Here is a 21,784-nt window from a genome sequence, read left to right as displayed (position 1 = left end):
ATCGGATGCTAGTAGTTGAGAGAAAGGTTTTTTCATTTGAGGAAGTCGACCTTCTTTTGTTTTTTTTTAACTTTTTTAAAGAGACACAGTAGTAGTAATAGTGTCCGGCGTTCAACAGCTAGAAACACATTTTTGTGTTATTGCCAAGGAGAAAGGGCGTCGCCGTGCTCACGATAGTGTAAAAAAAGAAAAAAAAATTTTGTTCAAAAGTTTATTTTTTAAGAAAAAATAAAAATAATTTGGTTTTTTTCTTTTTTCTTACCTGACGCAAGAGAAAGCGTGTGTTGTTGCAGAATCAAACAACAACAACATCCCCACCGCACGAATAAGAACGGGTTAACCTTGTTGTTGTGTTCTTTTTTTCGAGAGGAGGAGGAGAAAAGAAGGAGGAGGGGGGATATCACGCCGGCACCGTTGCACGTTCGCCGGCCTTCGAAAACGTCGCCGGCTACTGTGTGTGTGTGTCTGTGTGTGCGTGAAAGATGAATATTCTATACAAGAATTTCGATAACTGTTTCTTCTTCTTCTTTATTTTATCAATTGCTTTTTGTGATATTTTTATTCCCGGCCGTTGTTGCTGTAATAACAGTTATATTATGTATACAGTCTGCGTTTGTTTTGTTCTATGCCATGTCCCGTACACCCAACAACCGAACCGGATGAAAGTGGCCGCCCGCGCAACTGCACGCAGCAGCAGCAGAGTTGCCGAGTTCTCTCGTCCTCGGAACTGTGTCAAGTGTATTTGGCGAGAGAGAGAGAGCGACCGACAACGCCAAAAAGAATTATCCATTTTTCTTTTATTCGCAATAGTTTCAGTGTTTCTCTGTTTGACGGCCATTTGATCGCATCCATCAAAAAGAAAATGCAATTAAAAAACGGGACTGAACTTGACGAAGAAAAAGTCGCGTTTGATCAATGCCAACATTTTTGTTTCTCTCTACTAAACACACAAAAACCGGCTGGCGTTTTATAAATTAGGTTACAGTGTCATCCCGCCATTTTGTACGGACCTATTTTTGACTAAGAAATAAAATAAAATAATACGCGGTTAGTCGTATCGAAATTTTTTAGGGAAAAGAAAACCCCCCATCGCCAAAACAAATAAGTATGTCACCCGAATAAAAATGTACCCACCCACCAGGTGCTAATTGGTCTCTGCCTGGAGGCTGCGGATGCGTGGGATTTTTCTGCGTCACTTGTGTGTAGAGAAGAAGGTTCTTCTTCTCCTTCATCTATTTCGCCCTTTGGGTGATTCCAAAAGGAAGGAGTTACCATAGCAACTCTGCCGTAGTACGCACACACACACCGGTCTCCCTCCTTTTTCATTGATTCGCAGAGATCTCTCGACACATTCCTTATAATATTCCAACAAACAAACAACAGCAGCACAAAGAACTTTTTTTCCAGACATATTTAGTTCAGCAGCAGGGTAGTTCAGCACTTTTTGGTTTGTCTCTGGAATCTCGTCGAATTTAATTTGATGAGAAGGAAACTTAGGGATTTAACTGTTTCTCTCACAAATCCCTAAAGTATACTGGAAACTTTTTTTTAAGTTAATCACATCATTTCGAGGCCTCGATTTGTTGCTAATTGGTCGCTCGTCCCAGATCAGCTGATTTTACTACGCACCACCCAAAAAGCGTCTGCTACTATTTTCGTCTTAAAATCAAAAGAATTTGATCCAGAGAGTGAGTCATAACAAATTCTTATTTATTTAATAAGAGATCGTCGTCTGCTACTGTTTGTTTTTTGTCCGACGTAGTGGGCGGTCAACAGAAATTTTTTAAAAAACCCACTTGGCATTTCGACCGTGTCACAATAGCCCCGAGGGACCTTTCGCCATTTTCTTTTTTAAAAAATAAATAAATAAAATATCGGCGCGCACAATCTTCTAAGCGTGCCAGATTGAACGATGGGGAAGCAGCAGCTTGACGTTTGCACGTGACGTCACGATATACTTTAAGACGAACGGGGGCGTCAAAAACACTTTTCTCCCCCCCTACCCCTCAACTCCCGGGTCCTTTTAATGAGATGCTGAAAACGCTCAAGGAACGAACGTAACAGGAAACGGATGAACGGTGCCACACAAAGGACGAGACGAATGAGGCGAACAGAAAGAAAAAAGGACAAAGGAATCAAGGTCAAACTGTTGTTTTTCGATTTTTTAAAAAATCGATTCGCTAGAAATTAAAAAACATCTTCATTCCGAGTATTACGTGTTCTCGGACAAGTGGCCATTTTGTGTATCAAAGTATACACTATATATATATCTACTAAGCCACTACTAGTCAAATCCCTTGGCAATTTCGCTCTAATCCGTGGGGTTCTCCTCCACGGTAAAAGAAAAGAAAATAACATAAAATCGTGTGTGTGTACTGTGCAGACGAGAGAAATACATTTTTATTTGTTTTCTTTATTCTCTTCTTCTCGCGCCCATTTTTGGTCGTTTTCTAAAAAGTCGGCCATCTTTGGATCTCCTTTCTCTTTATATTTATAATTTGTGCTTTTTTCCATTGAAAGTAAAAGTTTTTCATAAAAGATTCTGTACCTCGTGTAGAACGGACCCCCAGTCATCGTCAAGTAAGAAAAAAGAAAGAAGTTGGCGATATTTTTTGAAAAATTTCCCAAGTAGCGCTGCTTGTGTTCCCAATTTATTGCCTCGGGCTAGAAAATGAATGTGAAAGTTTTTCCTACACATCAACCGGCATTTTTTAATATAAAAATATATCGACTCTCCCAATGAGGGTCAGAAAATTTCAGAACCCACTTTTTCTTCTTCTATTTGTGTTCAATCTACACACAACAACAACAACGTATTGATTGATTTTTCTCGTTACTCCCGAAATAAGTAAAAAGTAATTTCGTCGTCGTTGTCTCGACGTCGACGACGACGTGTGTACCTTCTTATTGCACGACGGAAAGTCGTTACTTTGATATTTTGGGGTTTGTTTTAGACAGGATCCCCGTGTAGAGAGTTAGTCTCTGTATTCGTTTCATGCCAACTATTGAATTTCAAGATTGTGTCCTCTGTGCAGTTGACTAGTTTGTGTGTGTGTGTGTGTACGAAATGTAGGCAATATGGCCGCCGGCATTTTCCAACTGGGCGCTGCTGCAGGCAAAGTGCTGCTGTGTGGCCTACAAAACAACGGGCAAGGTCACAAAACCATAAAAGCAACGGTACACACAGACAAAAAAAAACGGCGATCGTTCATTTTCACAACTTTTTTTTCGAATAGAGGACCGACATTGACGGATCGGAAAATTGCAAAACGTGAACTTTGTTCCGATCGATCGAAACTGTAAACTCGACTCGATTAAAATTTCATCGATTTAATTATTCGCAAAGTACAAGCGAGTTAAACAGTCCGAATTTGTTATTCAAGTGTAGCGTCAAGGTCCTTGTTTTCATTGGCGCCCGGTCAGGGATCGTGTGCGGATTGGCCTGCAATGCTAATAATAATACAATAACACAGCCAATATGTCACCATCATTATCTCCCGCACGAGCTTTTAATCTTTACACTAATGAAAAAGATGAGCTCCTTTCCCTGGGCAGCAGCAGAAAATAACATCACCAAAGCCGGACGATATTATCCCAGTGATTCATTCCGGATTCCAAACACACTCACGTGTCTCTCTAATATTTTCTTAGTGATGGAAATAAATCTTGGACAAAAAAAATGTGGAGCCCCTAGAGTGACGTCATCTCAAACAGGTCAAGGCTTATACTGTGTATTTCTTCATCTCTGGTCAAATTATAATTGTCTCGTTCACCGAAATTTCTGGTCGTCAGAGTTGTGTGTGTGTGTGGGCACAGCGTGACATTGCCCTACTCTCGTCGTGTGTTATATACGCGCGCCTTTTCTCGGTCTAAATTATCGATCATATGCTGCTCAGAGAGGGGGAAAGCGAACACACACACAAAATAGTTTTCGTATATATAAAGGAAAAGTTGGAGAGAGAGACGGATCAAGTGGCGGTGGCGCTCCTGTCTGTACAAAAAGCCAAACAAAGGATTTTTGATAACGAAGGAAATGCCAAAAAAGGGTCACACACAATATAATAATAATAATAAAAACGGTAGCTCTCTTCCCTCCCCACACACTTGTGTGTTTGCGCAGATGGTTTAGTTATACGTAAATCTCTTCTCATCCGGATTAAATGGGATGGATCATGATATTATATGGACTAACTCTTGTTTTGTTCTGGCGCATGACTTGTTCATGTTCCCTTTTTTGCTCAACACTTGACAAGTGAGTTGACAAGTTATATTTCATCACTGGGGGTTTGTGTGTGATTCGATTTCAATTGCTTTTGTGGGGGGAAGAAAAATAAAATGGATGATCATGGCCGCCAAATGCGCCACACAGCAATCCCAAACGGCTGACAGTAGAAACTTAGAAAGTGTGTGTGTGTGTATACAGTACGGCGAGTGGGGGGAGTGTACTACTACGACTTTGTGTATCTTTAAAAGAAAAAAAAAATGTATGCGTGCGTGTTTGTGCGTTTGACCGTGAGTAGGAGGTGGTGGCTGCCTAGCGAGGCGGTCAAACGAATCGGGAAAAGGGGCAGGAAAAACATAATCATCCGTTCCCGTGTTGATTTGTCACGAACTTGGCCATCTAGCGGTCGAAATTCGCAACTTGCCAGGTCGTTTTGGTGAAATAACATGGGCAGAAAAAATGGATAGATACATAATCTTGGCATTTGTATTTCATGCCCTTCTAGTAAAGTGTCTGTATCATTTATTTATCATTTATTGTTGGAAAAGACAGGCAGAGATTTACAATAGAAGCCGGAAAAGAGAGGGAAAATGTGTGGCAACTCGGATTCACGGGACATAAAAGTGCAGACGATGTCAACATAAATATTATACGATGTCGTTGGACGATATCTCCTGCCTCTAGAATAAAAAGGACTCTGTGTATAGATGAAGAGATAGGCCGTGATGACATATTTATTGAACGGGTGTTATGAATGCTACTGCTGCTCGTCATTTATTGAGCAGCGCTCTGGCCAAGACGAAATCAATTGTTGTTAAAATGTCGACATTCCAAGGTGCCAAGGATCTTTTCGGCGGAATCATTGTGCGCTCGAGCGAAGAGCCACAAGAAAGGAACCGAATGGAGCAGCTTCTTAAAGGTGCAAATTTATTTTTATATATTAACACATCATTTGTTTTATGTAATAGTTGTTTTGTTTGTTTTTAGAATCTCTGCAAGTCTGGTCCACCACTGGAGTTCGTGGAGTCTGGTTTGAAGTGGAACCAACCTGTGCTGAATGGATTCCAGTACTAATTCAGGTAGTCAAAGAAGAATTATTGCTAGTCAAAACTGCACGAGCATTACCTTATTCATTTTCTTAGAATGGCTTTTCTTTCCATCACGCAAACCCAGAGTTGAGTGTGTTGCTCAAATGGTTGCCTTCTGACGAACCTTGTCAAGTGCCTAGTTATGCACACACAATGGTAGGCGCTGGAGCCATGGTTGTCAATGATAAGAATGAGATTCTTGTGGTTCAGGAAAGGTATTACAAAAGACCACACTGGAAACTCCCTGGTGGTTATGTAGATCCAGGTATGTATATTTAGACATCATTAACATTCAATCATTACCAATTATTAAATTTACAGGGGAAAGTATTGCTACTGCTGTCAAGAGGGAGGTGTTTGAGGAGACTGGTATTAAGACAGAGTTCGTTTCACTCGTTGCCGTGCGGCATTTGCAATCAAGAGAGAAGAATCCCAGTGCAAGGTTCGGCTGTTCAGACATTTATTTCGTGACTTATCTCAGACCTGTTGAAGGTAGCACAGAAATCAAAATGTGTCCTCGTGAGCTCAGCGACGCTTGTTGGATGCCGGTTAGTTTTCTAAATGTCAACATTTTCAATTATTCCTAGTCTGTGTAATTGAATTTTAAATATTTTAGCTGAAAGAATATGCGACTCATCCGCTTGCCTTCGAAGTTGGGAAAATCTTTGCTACACAGTTAATGGCGATTGCCGATGGCGATAATCCCGCAATCAACTGCCTGGAATCTATCCATCAATTGACTAATAGCAATAGCCAAATTTACTTAGTTGAAGGAAAACAAAATTTTAAACTGTAATGTGTTCAGGATCACGTTCTAGTATTTTGTTTTAGTGCCTGTTACGGGAATCAGATAACGCATTATATTTAGCTTGAATTGTTGTTTTAACAAATTATATATGCAGATCGGTAAATTACTGCCCAGTTCCTGTAATCATCAGAATGTAGAATTAATTTCACAATACAGGTTGTGAATGTTTAAATTTGGCATTGAAGTTATCAGATTCATCGCTAGGTGGCGTAATAGCCGGCACATCTGCTTTTCTCATCTCTGCATTTCCATCAACAATGGCTGATCGTTTGACACAACTCCAAGACGCTATAAATGCGGTATTTATAACTGATTGCATTGACGAAATTGCCAAGTGTATCGTCTCAAATTCGTGGTTTAATTCTCTGTTTCTAGCAAGCTGATAATTTCTGCAATGCCATCGGTATTTTGCAACAAACCGCCCCACCGGCTACATTCCCAGGTTTCGATCGAGCAGGCAATCGAACACCTCAACAACAACAAGAAGATCACGCTTCTCTTTTTGCCACATTGATTGCCCGCTGCGCCAAAGATATTGACGTCCTAATCGATTCACTACCCAGTGAAGATTCTACCTCCGAACTGCAGGTATAAACTTGGTTCTATTAGTATTCTGTCGGTGCAATGTTCTACGAAGTTGACTAAAATTAATTCAATCGCTGCAGATTGCAAGTCTCAGAAGGCTGGAGAATGAAAATGAAAGTGCCGCTGCACGATTGAGGGAGGTTGTCAGCGAAGGAGAGCTGATGCTCGAGAAAATTCAGAATGCACTTCACGACATTGCACAGACCCAACTGGCCATGCAGAGCACAGGTCCAAATTCCTAAATCCAACCATTATTTGCTCTAGTTCCCTATTTTTGATATTTAAAAGAAGAAAATGAAACAAACAATTTGCTCTGCAAGAATTTCGTTTCATTTCTGGTTTCCGCCACAACATCAATTTTAAATCTGTTCTTTTCAAAATCATATTGAGTGAACATTCTTGTCACACACAGGTGAGGCAAGTCATTTCAGGAAGGAAGGAAGATGGGGTGACAGATTGTAAAAGAAACTGTTTGAAAAGGATTCCAACCTTTTATATATCCACTTCTTTTTTTGTCTTCCTTTAGAAAACCCAAAATGGAAAGAAGGGGGGAGAGAAGTTGCTGTTCACTCGTAAGAAGAGAAAGAACACGCGGTCCGTTTGTTTAGGAATGGCGTGCAACAAAAAAAAAGAGGAGGGGGGAGCGGGAGGAGGAGAAAAAAAAAACGATAGAATGTTGTTTAGCTTTTTATTTTTTAAAAAAGAAGAAGTAGAAAAAATTCTCCCGTGTGTATAAATATAGTGCTGCCATCTTCTCCGACCCCTTTCGGCGATCTCCGGTCGTTCGGTAAGAAGGGGGAAAAATAAAGGGGGTTGGAAGTGGGTGGCGTTCAGTCTCCCCACTTCCTTTTTTTTTCTCTCTCCCTCCCCAACCCTTTTTTGATGCAACAACAGTGTCTGCGTTCAGCGATTATGTCTTTGGAGAAGATTACGTTTGGCAGAATTTCAGGTGAGTTTGAACAATTTGTTTTCTTATTTCACGAATTTTCCAGGGTAAATTTTGATGTTGCTCAGGATAAATATGAGATAACTGGGGAATATATAGAGTCTTATTAGTTCTATAGAAGAAGCGCCGCATACCGCTTCGGGGCAGCAACTGTGTGTGTGTGTATATCCCCCCCTTCTTCTTCTTTTTTAAATGTTTTTCTTTAAAGAAAACAAAAAATACTAAAAGGGAGGAGGAAGATGAAGAAAAGAGAGGGGGAAGAGTGCAGCTCGCAAAGGTCCCTCACTTCTTTTTTCCAACTCTTAAACGAGTTCTTCTTCTTCGGGCTGTCTGACTCCCCCCCCCCACCCAACCCCTTCCTTCCCCCCCCACTGAGATTCTTAACACATACGAGACTTTTATGTTAATTTCGTTCCTTTTTTCTTTCTTTCTTCTCGTCTTCCCGATATATTTTTCTTCTTTACAAGATTCCGGCCGAAATAATAAATATACCAGTCTGTCTGTCTGTCTGTGTGTGGGTTCGTTATCAAAACCCCAAAGTCGAGAGAGGCGGAGGGGTTAGGTATTTTTACTCCATTTCACTCCGGACGTGAATTTTTTGTTCTTTTTATTTTTTTCGGGAACAACACAGTAGAGTGTGTGTGGCACGGTCGACTGTAAATACAAATAAAACCACTTCCTGGAACTGTATAGATATACCCCTCCTATTCTTTTCCTATTTTATTTTTAATTTTTCGGAACTTTTTTTTGAATTTCCCGCCTCTTTGAAATTTGTTTATTTCTGCGTGTATTTATTGAAAAATATTCGTGTCTGTTATTGTATACAGACACGCGGTAGGTTTTTTATTACTTAAAAAAAAAGAAATAATTTTTGAAAGACATTGTATCTTTCTTTATATTCTTCTTCTTCTTCACACAAAAAGCACAGCTCTCTGTCCGGCTGAGTGAGCTAAGAGCTTCAGGGGAGGAAGAAGAAGAAGGACAACATTTTGTGGGCGTGAATTTCTCCCTTACGGACATTGTCGCCGACATTTTCAGTTCTGAAAGAGAAAGAAAGAAAGAAGTTTTTAAAAAGAAACATTAAAAAATAGAAAAGTATTTTCCTTTTAAAATAAAGCAACGACCGCCGCTAGATGGCTTATTGTTTCGGGACAGGTATATAAAACATTCACAAGTATATACCGACGTAGACAGCTTAGATGCACACCTGTAGATAGTAGCGAAAAATGTTTCTTTTTCTTTTTCTCCCCCTTCCCCAACAACAGGTTTTATTCCATTTTTTTCGTTCACTCCAAACCATTATTTCTCAACGTGAATTAGAGACAAATGCATCACGCAAAGGTTTTCGAATTTGGCGGGCGTGATTATTTTATTTTTCTCCCGAAATTCTTGTTTCAAGGTGAATGGAAATATTGGGAACACACGGGAGAAAAGAGAAGAAGAAGAAAAATCATTTTGAAAATGATAAGATGGAAACTGTTGATGGAGTTGAAGAAACGAGTTGAGAGATGAGGGGAGGAGGGGGGAACGGCATGACTATCATTCTCGTTCGTTCGTTTTTTTTTCTTCTTTTTTTTGACCATATGTGGTGGGAGAAGAAGGATGGGAAATTTCCCTATCTAACCCTTTTGGTTGGTTGTTGTTGTTGTTGTCTGCTGGCGGGGGTATGGAACTGAAAGAAGAAAACGCTCTATCACATTCGACCATCTTCTACTACTACCCCTTCTTTGCTCTCATCGTTTCTTATTTATTTATTTCTGATTTCTCTCTCCCCACCCCCCGAGAGAGTCTGAGATATCCCACATATAAGAAATTCCATTTGATATTCATGTAACCAACTGACCCAATTCCAAATTCTATACCTATTTATAAAAAGAGAAATCCACCCCTTTTATATTTAATCGAATTAAAGTTAATTGTATTTTAAATTAATGGAAGTTTAAAAAAACAAAAATTTCGAACGAAATGACAATAGGGGTTGTTCTAGGCGATCGATAATAGGCCTTAACAAAAATTTGGTGAAAAAATTATTATTTTCCCCTTGTTTTGGGTTCGAAAAACGGGAGGATATCCGCCATATATTTCCCCATTTTGATTGCGGGCGTCGCATATGCGCCGTTTTTCATAGATTAGACAATAGGCCTAGAGGGGTATTACGATAAAAATGTATAAAAAGGAGGGGGGGGACTGTTGTATAACGGGAGAAGAGGGGTTCGTTGACTTGGGGTTGTTATATTATTCAAAAAATAGTATCCATCTATTTTTTGATGGAAATAAGTTTTTTTAAGAAAAAGGGGTGAACGAACTCAACAAAATGTTCCCCCTTATATTCACCCCCTTATCCCCCCCCCCCACACACACACACTTATATCCAAGCTCCCCATTATGTGTTCCGTTCGTTCTTTTCTGTTTGTGAGAGAGGGGGGTCGGGATATGAAATTTATGTCTTCACGGTTCTCACATAGAGAACCCCAGACACAAACACGTACTACACACATATTTTTAAACTTTGGAAAACAACACACACAGGGGAAAAAATATTATTATAAAGTGAACAACAATTTTCGGGACGCGGCCGAGTTCCTTTGTCGGTCAAAAAGTTAAGGATGTATCCACATAATACACAATATCGACCGCACACACACACACACGAGATGGAAGAAAAAAAGTTCATTTTCTCTCTGAAAATGTGAAATGATTCGAGTCAGTTTCACGGTGTTTTGAGTGATGTAAACACCGACACACAGAATTCCGTGTTTTATTTTTATTAAATGAAAATTCCGGAATCACCTTTTTCTTTTAATTGTGTTACGCATTTTAAAGGAAAAGAAGCGTACACACTCTAGAAATGATGGAATTTGTACATTTGAGATTTTTTGATCAAAAATTGGAATTTAAATATTTTCTATTTAGAATTGAAATAGCCAAGATAAAAGTCTTTAAAGAGTGAATAAAAACGCAATGAAAAAAGGAAACAACAATTTCAACAACAACAACAACGACAACAACCAAGAAAACGGTTTGATCGATGGACTCTTTTTATTTACGGAATGTAAAAAAGAAAAAATCCAGGGAGGAGAATAGAAAGAGGAGGGTACTTTTTTTTTATTCTCAGATTTAACTACATTAAATTCAAATAGAATTTAATATTTCTTGAAAATAATTTTTAGAAAAAATTTGAAATACTTAAATTTAAAAATAAAATATAAAATGATGGAAAAAAAAGCCTAATCACGCTTTAATTCGTCATATATAACAATAATAATGCTCCTATTTATTTACTAATGTCTGTCCGGAGGGCGCAAAAAGTCGATCCCCCCCCCCCCCCCGTCGCCCCTTCATAGAAAAAAAATAAGGAGGGGGAGGGGGAATAAAAATTTGACTCCCCCCACCACCAACTAACACCACTGTTAACTTCTTCTTCTTCTGAGCCCCGCCATCTTTTTTCTCTCTGGTGTTCTTCTTCTTCCCCTCTAAAAATAAAATAAATAAAAATAAATTTTAACATATTAGGAAAAAAAAATACATTGGACCCGTTTTTACGTTTGGGGTCGTAGGGGAGAATCTTCGTGTGTGTGTGACCCCTCTTGATTTTTCTTTTTCTTAAAAGAACTAAAACGTCTTTTCTGAGCACACACAAAATAGCCCCCCTTATAGAAAAAACTCGTTTTGGTTACCGCCCATTCACACACACACAACTGTGACTCACACACACACAATTCTAAAAGTCAATTTGATTTTTCTTGCATTCGTTTTGAGAGATTTCGAATGTTTCAAAAAACCCGCGCTGGCGCTGTGCGCATTTTCGCGCAAGTGCAGCCGCGGGCGATTTTAGCGCGCGCTAAATCCAAAAAAACAACCTGTCGAGAAAAACCTAACGTGATTTTTTTATTTTCTTGACACATTTTGTTGTCTCACACAAATTCATTTTCTCTCTCTCTTTCCCCCCTTTCATTTTGAGGAGAAAGGGAAGAAGGAGAAACAACCGAAAAGTGGAACAAGGTCGTTTGTCGGGAGAAAAAAAAAAGGAAAAATGATCGTTCAAGTGACCGCCACCAGACGGTGCGAAGGAGCGCGGGAAAATATCTTTCGTTTCAAAATCATAAGGCACTTTAAAATTATATAAGAAAGACTCTAGCTCCATGTACAATCCCACCCCACTCTCACATATAGAAGGATAATGTCTGTCTGGCCCCACCCCATCTCTTGATCCACCCCTCTTTTCACGGAAGAAAAAATAAAGAAAAAATTTAACGACCGGTCGGGGGGTGGTGTGTGTGTGTAGTGGTGGTGGTGGGGGGAAGAGAGTGATTATTGAACCAGCTGCTCGAGGGGGGGAAGTTATGTGGGGGGGAGAGATGGCAGGCGGCGTTAATGCACACACCCCCTCCTCTCACTCTGAAAGAAAAATTTTTTACTTCGTGATGTCGACCAAGGAAATGGAATAAGAAGAAGACGTTGTTGGGATATAATACGCCAGACTTGCATAATAACCTGTTCTCCCCCCACCTGCGCTATATCCGCCATATTGTTCCACTTCCTTCGCATCACCCGATTGAATGTACAGCCATTTTTATCAAATTATACAAATATTGGTTACTTATAGACCGACTAATCCCGGATTAGTGTGTGGATGAAATTAATCCCAGTTCATATCTAATCCAAACACAAGAGAATCAATTGAATCGAAATTCACGCTCGGCAACACTGCATCGCTTCAGGGGGTTTTGTAAGAAAAGAAAATTAAACATTTTAAAAAATATGGAATTAAAAAATAAAATATGAACGCAACAGACCGGTCTATTTCTTTTGAGGAAATGATGATGGGATTATCCTATATATGTACATTTCCCCCCTATGTATAAGGGTGGGGTGCACCTGTACATCACAAGTCTATACAGGACACACATACAAAAGGGATTATACTGCTGGGGGGAGAGACGAGTTATTCACCTGTTATTCAATGGAATTTTTTCCATATCCTCCGTCATCATCCGCCATGTTGTTTTTCTATATATGGGGAGGGACCCCCCTCCTCCTCCTTCTGGACGTACGAGTGTCACGTGATACCAACAGGGAACCCACGGAGCGCGCCGTGTGACCCCCTCGGTTGATTCTATGACCATCAACTTTAAGTCTTAACCAATTCAGCGTGAAAGGTTCTTTTTTAGTATGGACTCCCGCCGTTGCCGCCCATTTAGTCCCGCGTTCATTTATAACATACACACTCCCCCTTTTTTTCTTTCGTTCTCTCCCCCTTGTTATTCCCCCCCCCCATCTCTTTCCTTCCTCCCGAGAGTTTTTATCAGCTGTTTCCTCTTTGTTCGTCTATTCGCCTCTTCTTCTTCTTTTTCTTTTTACCCCCCTTCGAGTTTTTCGGCTTCACGTTTCTTTCTTTCTTTCTCTCTTTCCATACCATTCCCCCTTTTTTTGGTGTGTGTAACTCCCGATCACAAAAATCTATTCTCTCCGTGCGTGAAACATCCCGAAAAAAAAAATATGAAATAAAAATCTATTTTTTAAAAAATAAATTCACCTGAATAAAATAATAAAATTTTAAAAAAATTTCATTTTCAAAAATAAAATATTTCGTTTATTTTTTAACTAGTCACGATTTTTTTATTTTTTAAAAAAGTTTCTCTACCCCAGTGTGTGTGTTGGCTGCTGCCCTTCGTTCGGTCCTTATCTCTTGTAGAGGAGGAGGAGGGGTGTCGTCATGACGACCATGTGATATATAAAAGCTTCTCTCTCTCCTCTCCCACACCCCCCACCAGCTCCCTCCCTTTATACACACACACACACACATGAGCAACATATTCGAGGGGGGTCGTCCCCCTGGTCGGTTCCTCTTCTATCCTCCATCTTTTATTTTTATGAAATATTTTTTTACTTCTTCTAAAAAACGTCGGTCGGTCGGGAGAGAAGAGAAAAGAAGTTTTTAGGGAACGCGTGTGTGTGTACTCGATCAACCAATGCACATATGAAGTAGGGGGAGCTCCTCCCCCTCCAGGGAGGGGGGAGAGAAAAAAAGATGGGGGAGTGTGTGTGTGTGCTGGGCGAGGGGGGGTTTAAATTACGTATAGTAGGGGAGAGAAGGGGAGTTGCCAAGGCGGCGAAGGGTGCAGCGACCCCTAACCGTGTGTGTGTGTGTGTGGATGCGGGTTTGAACGTTCGTTGAGTCTCTCACAGTCTGTGGGCAGCAGGGACATCCCTCGGTTGTCTGCAACCCCCTTCTACACACACACACCCCCATCTATATTCGAAAATATTTTCAATCTTTTACACAAATGTTAACTTGAAAATTGATTTTTCAGTTAGTTGGCAAATTCTACTTGCCTAGTGTCTAGTGTGTGTAAGCGTGTGGATTTGTTACCGGCGTGAAACAACAACAGTTTTTCGAAAAATATTATTTTACATCCACCCCTCCATTCTGAGTTTAACGCCGCTAGAGTGTGTGTGTGTGTGTGTGTTGGCGTTTTTGTCTATCTCTGGGATTATATATTTTTACTACACGTTAAAAACGTAAGTCGATTCCGGTTTTTACTAATTGATTTTCGAGTCGTTATATTTTTCAAAGCCAGTTTTATCTTGATCTATTTCGTTTGGTGGGGGGGAAGCGTTGTTGCCATAGTCGTTGACCAGCAGCAGGTAGTTTTTTCGACCAAGTGCTGCCATCTAGCGGCGGTTAAAAATTCGTCTGAATTGCCATTTTTTCTGCAAACGATGACAGGAAAGCAACAGGTAGACAGAAAAGGGTGTTTTTATGACCGAAAAAATCTTTGCAGAAGATTACCGCATGCAAACACATGGGGAAAAAAAGAACTCGTTCAGGTTGTATAGAAAATGTCGTTAAAATGTGTGGGGCTCTTTCCCCCCCCCCCCACCTTCGTCATAAAACCTTTTTTGTTGTGTGTGTGTGTTACCCCGAAGGGGGGATTTGAGCTCCCTTCTTTTCTCCCGAGTGGGAGGAGCCAGACGTTGGAGGGGATTTTGAAAAAAAGGGGGTGGGTGGGTGGAAAAAAAAGCTAGGGGGGGTTGGTCGTGAAAGGGGGAGGGGAGAAACGTGAAAACTGGAAAGTCATGTCGGTTGGAGAGAGAGAGAGAAGGGGGTGGTTTTCAAAAAAAGAATATTACGTAGATACTAAAAAGAGGGAAAAGAGTTAAAACTTCCATGTCGGTGATCCCACTAGGTCACTTTCGGTCAAGACGCCATGCCGTCAACTTCCCGTCTCACGCTACAATTTAAGAAGCACTTAACTTTTTATTTGAGTGCTGATGAGTTGTGTTATTACCACGTTTTTATTATTTTAGTGTGACAGTGTTTTTTGTTTGGTTGGAACGAGTGTGTGTGTCGAATTATTTTATATTGATTTCGTTCTTTTTTCGATTGTGCAGTTGCAGTTTATTCTCACAGATGGAGTAGCCATCAACGTCAACAATACGAAAAGACACGCATTTGAAAAAAAGAAACGACGTTTTCCATTGAAATCATTCGATTCGAGGATTTACTTTCATTTTTTGAACTGTGGAATATACTTTTCTCGGTGCTCCTGTCGTCTCTTACTAGAAGAGAAAGAAGAAAAAGGAACAAAGAGAGGTTCATTCCCCTCACGCCACATGCAGCCCGGATCCTTGGCCAGCTTCATTGGACCAGCTACAAGGATCAGGCAACCGCCATGGCCCATCAGGCCGCAAGTAACAACCGGGATGAAGGGGGAGGATCGACAGAAGAGGACAGCGTCCTTCGCCTTCGATGGAACAGCCATGTGGAGAGTTTGCAGCAGCTCTTCGAAAACCTTCTTGAGCAGCAGCTCTTTGTCGACGTGACCCTAGCCTGCGAAGGTGGCTCACTCAAGGCCCACAGGGTCATGCTCTCTGCTTGCTCCACTTACTTCAGACGTGTCCTCCACGAGGCTGGTTCCAAGAACCCAGTCATCATCATGAGAGATGTCTCTTACACGGAAATGGACTTTATCCTGCAATTCATCTATCGTGGGGAGATTCACGTGCCAGAGGCCAGGCTTCCCTCTCTGCTGAAAACAGCCAGGCTGTTGGAAATCAGGGGACTGTCAGACAAGTTAGACCAGCCATTTGACGAAACCAAACCCAGTGAGACAGAGAAACGAAAGAGAAGGAATAGTGATGAAGCCATCAATGGGTTTCACAGTCCTCCACACTCACCACAAGTCAACGGCAAAGCCAAGAAATCCACTCAATCCGTAAATTAAAGTTTTCCAATTATTCTTATAACCGTCATACATCATGTTTTTTTCAAATTTTAACAGATGACCAAAGAAGAAGACCTAGAAAACGAAGAAATGGATTCTGATTTTGATGAAACTGATCACGGCCCAATGAACAACGGACACAATAATCATCATTCGGTAATTAAAATAAAAATTTCATTCCCATTTTCCAATCACCAATCATTTCTTTTCAACAATCAGAAAAACGAATGTATGGACCAAAGATTGACACCACCGACACCTCTGGATCTGAGTAACGGCGAGATTGGCGCCAGTGACGAAGAAAATGAAGTTCCCAGTGGCCAACAATCTGACAAGAAGATTGCAGCATCTCCAGTCCCAGTGCTGGTCAAATGCGAAGCTGCAGAACTCAACCAATCACAGCAAGGAGTTGACGAAGAAGATGATGATGAAGAGGATGAAACTGTTCATCCCGATCAATATCCATTTTCCATGCTGGCCGATTCCGATCAGAGTGGAGGTGGTGGCGCCGGTGTCGTAGTCCAGGCCGTTTGTCCGTTCTGTTTCAAGGATTGCAAACGGACTGCAGAGTTGCGAGCCCACATTCGTGCCCACACTGGCGAGAAACCTTTTCGCTGCGACATTTGCTCGGCCCCATTCGCCCGCTCGGCCCATCTCAAACGACATCGCCGTGTCCACACGGGCGAACGGCCGTTCGAGTGTCACAGATGCCAAAAGACTTTCTCCCGCCAGGATAAATTGAAACTTCATATGGATCGACATCGCCTGAGGGATACAGGCGGTAAAATGATTGTCGGTCGACCGAAAAAGATCGCAGCCAAGAAGAATGACGATCTGCTCAACATCAATCCGAGCACTTCATCCGCATCCAGTTCAACTCCGACACCGACATCAGTGGAGTTGACTGGTATGGGTCAGTTTGCTTTCCCAGGAGCGCCGGCTCGTTCAGGACCACCTCAGTCGCCTAACGGTTCCAACCGGACCACGACACCTTCGCCCGGGTTACCCTACAGCGACATGAACTACTTTTCACTCCTGTCACTCTCCCAGCGCGGATTGACCATTTCTTCGGCCACTTCTCAACAACAGACGCAACAACAACAGTCTGACTTGCCCTCGCCCACTGTCCCCAATTTGCTCACTCCGCAAGCGTTGCAGGAATTGTCGCTCTTCCGGCAAGGCAATTCGAATTCGACTCGCGGCCGTCAACAGCGATCGACCCGCAGTACAGCTTCTGCCACCGTAACATCTAATCGTTCCAGCAGCCGCAGTAGCGTCGAATCCGCCTCGGAGACGCTCCTGAATTTCGCCCAGCAAGTGGGCGAAGTTGTATCATCGACGGCACAATCATCTTGACCGACCTCGTTGTTGATTGTGTAAAAATTAACTTGGACCAAATCCTCCCAACCAGAAAAAAAGTTAGTGCCTCCGACATCAGCGGATTTATTATCGACCACCATCTTCACTCAACACACTTTCACCTTCTTCATCGTCTAGCTTTTGTTTTTATGTCTCAAAGCGTCGCCAAATGAGTATCATCGTGTGCTAATTTGCAAAAAAATTTAGATGTAATTTTAGTTTTAACAGTTTTTCTTTCGACAGACCCTGAAATGTTTGAACATTTTCCTGGGGAAATCCTGCTTTGAATCGTAGCTTTTCGTTACATCGTCGATTGACGGGCGTGGACGCGTGCAATATCGTGTGCAAGATGACCAATTCTTTAAAAAAATTTATAAAAATTTCTATTTGGGTCCGTTAAAAAGTTTGATCGTTGGATCATTTTGATTTCATTATTTTTCTCCCCCTTTTAAATGGTGTGCGGGTTTCCTGCGCCCCATCACTCGCTACAAAAGACGTTGTGTCGGAGGATCCATTTTTTAAAAAATTCTTTGTTTCCGCCTTTATCCCTTTTTACTAAAAAAAAAACAAGCAAAATGGCTTTATTGTGTTCAATTTTTCGACAAAAATTCATTTGAAATTCACTTTTTGCGTGCTAAAGATCCTCGGTCATGTTCACACTTTCTACCAAAGGCTCGTCTCGTTGTGAAAACAAAAACCTCTCCTTAAATTTCGGCAAAAATCTTTTCAATCCTAAAAAAAAAAGAATCAAGTGTGCAATGATGCCATTCAGGTTAATCCTTTCCTAAAACAAAAATCCTAAAAATTCTGTTTTTTTAATTTTTTAACACAGATTCTTTTTTTTTGAATATTCGATTTAACTTTTGATTAGATCTTAAAGAAATATATTTTTTCTTTTTGTGTGTTTTTGTTCAAGAAAATTCTAATCGACACAGACGCTGTAGAAGCCTGTTAACGACCCCGTGACAATTCTAATTTTTGCATTTTTTTCGTGTGTTACTATTTGTGTCATCCAATTGATTTCCCCGTCACTCCCCCTTTATTTGTTTAGATTATTGTTTAGATATTTTTTGGCGCTAAAACGCCGTTGCGTTCAGAAGATCTCTTTTTTTGAATTCATTTTGTGTAAACTCACGACCAAAATTTTGAAAAACATTTTCGGACCCGGGACCCTCCAATCACACAATCGAATAGCTTTAAACTTCGATGCCTGCAATTTGTTTTTTTTTTTTTGCTTATTTTTCACCCCCTCCCAAAAAATTTGAAAATTGTTTAATGGAAAAATTAATTGTTTCTTCGTTTTTTAGATATGAAAAAAAAAAGAAAAAGTTTCGTCTTCATACGTAAATTTTTAGATTTCGGCAAAAAAACAAAACATTATCCCAGTTATGTGCACCAAATAGCCCCACTTTCGTCTACTTTATTTCGATTTTTTTTTATTTCAAAGAAAAATCTATTTTTCGTGTGTGCGTGTTTATGCGATTTGGCTGGCCAGTTTTTCAACGTGTTTTTCTTAATTTTTGCATAATGTGGTGGCCTCTAAAAAGAGGAACCCGCTAAAAGAAATATGTCTTCTCTTACACACGTTTTCATGTCTAGCGCAATTAACCCTCTTTTTCTTTTTCTACTTGTCACAATCAACTTTCATTGATTGTGAGTGTTTGGACGTGTGTGTTTCTCCGAATGGACGAGTGTGTCTAAAACAGCAACCTAAACCTAAGCTCTTATAACCCAATGATTTTTGTACGCCGTTTCGACCCCCCTTAAAAAAAAACACAAAATTCACTCTAATCGATTTATTTTGGCAAAGAAAAAAAAATGAAAAATTTAAATTTTTTTATGTACAGGAAAAAAAACAAGAAATTTTTGAATTGAAAAACCGCGAACCCAGTGCTTATAGACATATTTGTATACATATACATCCCAAAAATTTTTTGAAAAAAAAAAGAGAGAACATTTTATTAATTGATGGTAAATTGTTCTATGGGGGGATTCATTTTTATTTCGGAAATTCATTTTCAGAAAAAGAAAAATAATTGTTCTCTCATTTGATGGGGAAGGAAATTCCTTTTTTATTAAATTTCGATTCGGCGTGTTTCAATTTTCTTTGTTGTCAACGTGCATCTGTGTGTGTGTGTGCTGTGTGTAAAAGTGTTCTTTACACGATCGACTATGGTCTTTTTTTCATTTTAGACGTGTGGTTTGTCTGAATGCCTGTTGATGAGCAATCAAGAGCAATTTTCAACTATATGACGATTCGTCCAACATTTTATCGTTTATTTTCTTTGATTGTCGTTTGTCGGGTTTCAAACAGATTAATAATAAAATTGAAAAAAAAAATTAATTCTCTTACCTTATTTCTATTGAAAGGACTATACACCAGATTACCCAACTTGCATAATAAATTTATAGGACGACCAGAGATTGAAAGTTTGCCCAATCCTGGGAGACGTCGGTTAGAGAATGTCAACTAGTAACAGCCCAGAAAAATGGGGTACAGGAAATCAATCGACCGATAACAAAAGGGGTTCATGGGGAGACTCTGCTGGGCTTTTGTGTCCTGATGGTCTCATTGCTCAATGCTTATATTTGGTAAAAAAACAGGACAAGGTGACAGGAATGAAAGAAAAGTGCTCACGCGTGAAATCACCGTGGCGGTTCTATTTATAATGCGACCGAGTCTTTTATTCTATTGGAACAAGTGCAAATTGCAAGGAAATGGAAGTTGAAAATAGCAAATTGTTTTCTAAATGGCACCCTCCCTTTCTATTATGGTTTTTACCCCAAGGATTTCGGGAATCTTTTTAGACGGGGCGTCATCAATGCCAAACTTCATTTCTAGCCTTTCATTTTCGGGGTATAAATACTGGCCATCTTTGAGTCAATTGTCATCAGTTGCTCCTTCCAGCAAATACGAACAACTCCTTTTGGAAAAACATCCGCAACTACATCAACAACATGGCCAAGTTTGCTGTAAGTTTGAATTTCATTCTATCTTATATAACTGATGTTACCATGTTTTTAAACATTTGTTATATTTGATTCAGGTTGCTTTGGTTCTCGTTTGTGTCTTGGCTGTTACCCTGGCCAACTCTCAATATCAGCATGGTGGTGAATACAAGGGCCATGGCTACCAGCCGGATGCTCATCAGAAGATGGAATACAACCACCAACCGTCTTATGGTTACAATATGGGCGGACACAGTTACCAGCCATCCGCTTCTTACGAGCATAAAGGCTACGGCGGGTACCAGGCTAAGCCTTACAGCCACGAGAAGAAAGAATACAACCACCAACCTTACCAGCCCGCTGCTTACGATAATAATAAGGGACATGGTTATCATCATCAGCCTTCTTCTTACGAGCATAATAAGGGATCCCACGGGTACGAACAACCAAAATCTTACGGCCACCACCACTCGTCCTATTAAGCATCGTCACGCAAACACGGCCGTAATAATAACGCATCAGAATTCAAAGTAACTGAACGGATTGTCCTTCATAATAGTGTTAAGATTATCTAAATTGAGGAAAGAGTGATTGGACATGATATTCTGAAACCCGTTTGATCAATAAATCGCACAAGAAACAACACAACACATGTGTCAAAATTTTTGAAATTAGATAACAACTCCGAATAACTATTGCGCAAATATTTCAAAATTCTTCGAGCTTTAATATTAATCGAGCCTTGAATCAACTGGACAAATTATTCGAATTGGCATTTGATCTTGATCGATCCCGCAGAGATACTACTACCTTCTATTACGAGAAAATTTGTGAGAAGTAATTATCGACATACTAAAGTAGTTATGGAAGTTAACATCATGTTTAATTTCTTCTAGATCGTGATCATTAAAATTGGCGTTTTTGTGCCTTTCTTATCCAATTTGACCAGCCACTTACACATTTCCCCTCCTTACCACTTGCTTCCCCCACCCACTACCACCACCCCTAATTTGCTTCAATATATCCATTAGGTAAAGCAAAAAGGTCCCGTGTAAACTAAGGATGGGCCTGAAACACGCCCACCTTAAAATCGAAGGTTACGAATATTTTGAGTATATTGCTGTACAATCAACAACAGACGACATGGAACTCTTTCTCGGGCTCTTTCTCTTTCGGGTCAAGAAGTTGTGCGGATGTTCGTGAGTGACTGAGTGTGTTTAGTTCTAGATGAGTGACCACAAGTATTTAAAGCTAGTAGCTACTGTTGTTTACTTCTGATTAGTCTACTCTTCCGGTGTATCACTTGTGGACCGTTCGGTAATAGTGTACCTAATTTTGCACGAACAGCAATCAACCTTGGTTGATCGCACTCTGCGTTGTTCGCTAGAGGTCCGCAATTCAAATTTAATCTTACAAGCTAAATCAATAAGGAAAGGAGTGTCTATACACCAGTTTTGAAAAGTGGCAAGAAATTCTGTTATTGTCATAGTTTTTAAAAGATAACCGAAAGGACCGAAAGTTTCGATTTATCTCGTGGAGTGCATGACAGTCGTACAACTTGCATACTCAAATTTAGACTCGTCGAGTATACCTCTATAC

At 40.3% G+C, this 21,784-nt stretch overlaps 4 protein-coding genes across 4 annotated transcripts; all 4 read left to right on the top strand.

The window, feature by feature from the left end:
- The first annotated feature begins 4,645 nt into the window (after window positions 1-4,645).
- Window positions 4,646-6,290, top strand: LOC124207834 (nudix hydrolase 8-like). The gene is made up of 5 exons (XM_046605463.1): window positions 4,646-5,141; window positions 5,210-5,301; window positions 5,365-5,575; window positions 5,632-5,858; window positions 5,927-6,290. Exons 1-5 carry the CDS (start codon window positions 4,973-4,975, stop codon window positions 6,104-6,106), a joined length of 879 nt encoding a protein of 292 aa, XP_046461419.1. The 5' UTR covers window positions 4,646-4,972; the 3' UTR covers window positions 6,107-6,290.
- Window positions 6,283-7,022, top strand: LOC124207835 (mediator of RNA polymerase II transcription subunit 21-like). The gene is made up of 3 exons (XM_046605464.1): window positions 6,283-6,417; window positions 6,494-6,706; window positions 6,784-7,022. Exons 1-3 carry the CDS (start codon window positions 6,376-6,378, stop codon window positions 6,943-6,945), a joined length of 417 nt encoding a protein of 138 aa, XP_046461420.1. The 5' UTR covers window positions 6,283-6,375; the 3' UTR covers window positions 6,946-7,022.
- Window positions 7,023-13,771: 6,749 nt separating this feature from the next.
- On the top strand, window positions 13,772-19,580 carry LOC124207833 (zinc finger and BTB domain-containing protein 14-like). Its single transcript, XM_046605462.1, has 4 exons — window positions 13,772-14,171; window positions 15,045-15,868; window positions 15,935-16,033; window positions 16,097-19,580. The coding sequence occupies exons 2-4, from the start codon at window positions 15,326-15,328 to the stop codon at window positions 17,231-17,233; spliced, it is 1,779 nt and encodes a 592-aa protein (XP_046461418.1). The 5' UTR covers window positions 13,772-14,171; window positions 15,045-15,325; the 3' UTR covers window positions 17,234-19,580.
- A 500-nt stretch (window positions 19,581-20,080) lies between these two features.
- LOC124207836 (histidine-rich glycoprotein-like) lies at window positions 20,081-20,830 on the top strand. The gene is made up of 2 exons (XM_046605465.1): window positions 20,081-20,209; window positions 20,284-20,830. The coding sequence occupies exons 1-2, from the start codon at window positions 20,195-20,197 to the stop codon at window positions 20,665-20,667; spliced, it is 399 nt and encodes a 132-aa protein (XP_046461421.1). The 5' UTR covers window positions 20,081-20,194; the 3' UTR covers window positions 20,668-20,830.
- The last annotated feature ends 954 nt before the right edge of the window (window positions 20,831-21,784 follow it).

The sequence above is a fragment of the Daphnia pulex genome, chromosome 11 (genome assembly GCF_021134715.1).
Source record: "Daphnia pulex isolate KAP4 chromosome 11, ASM2113471v1".
NCBI classification, from domain to species: domain Eukaryota; kingdom Metazoa; phylum Arthropoda; class Branchiopoda; order Diplostraca; family Daphniidae; genus Daphnia; species Daphnia pulex.
This window is presented reverse-complemented; position numbering and strand designations above follow the sequence as displayed.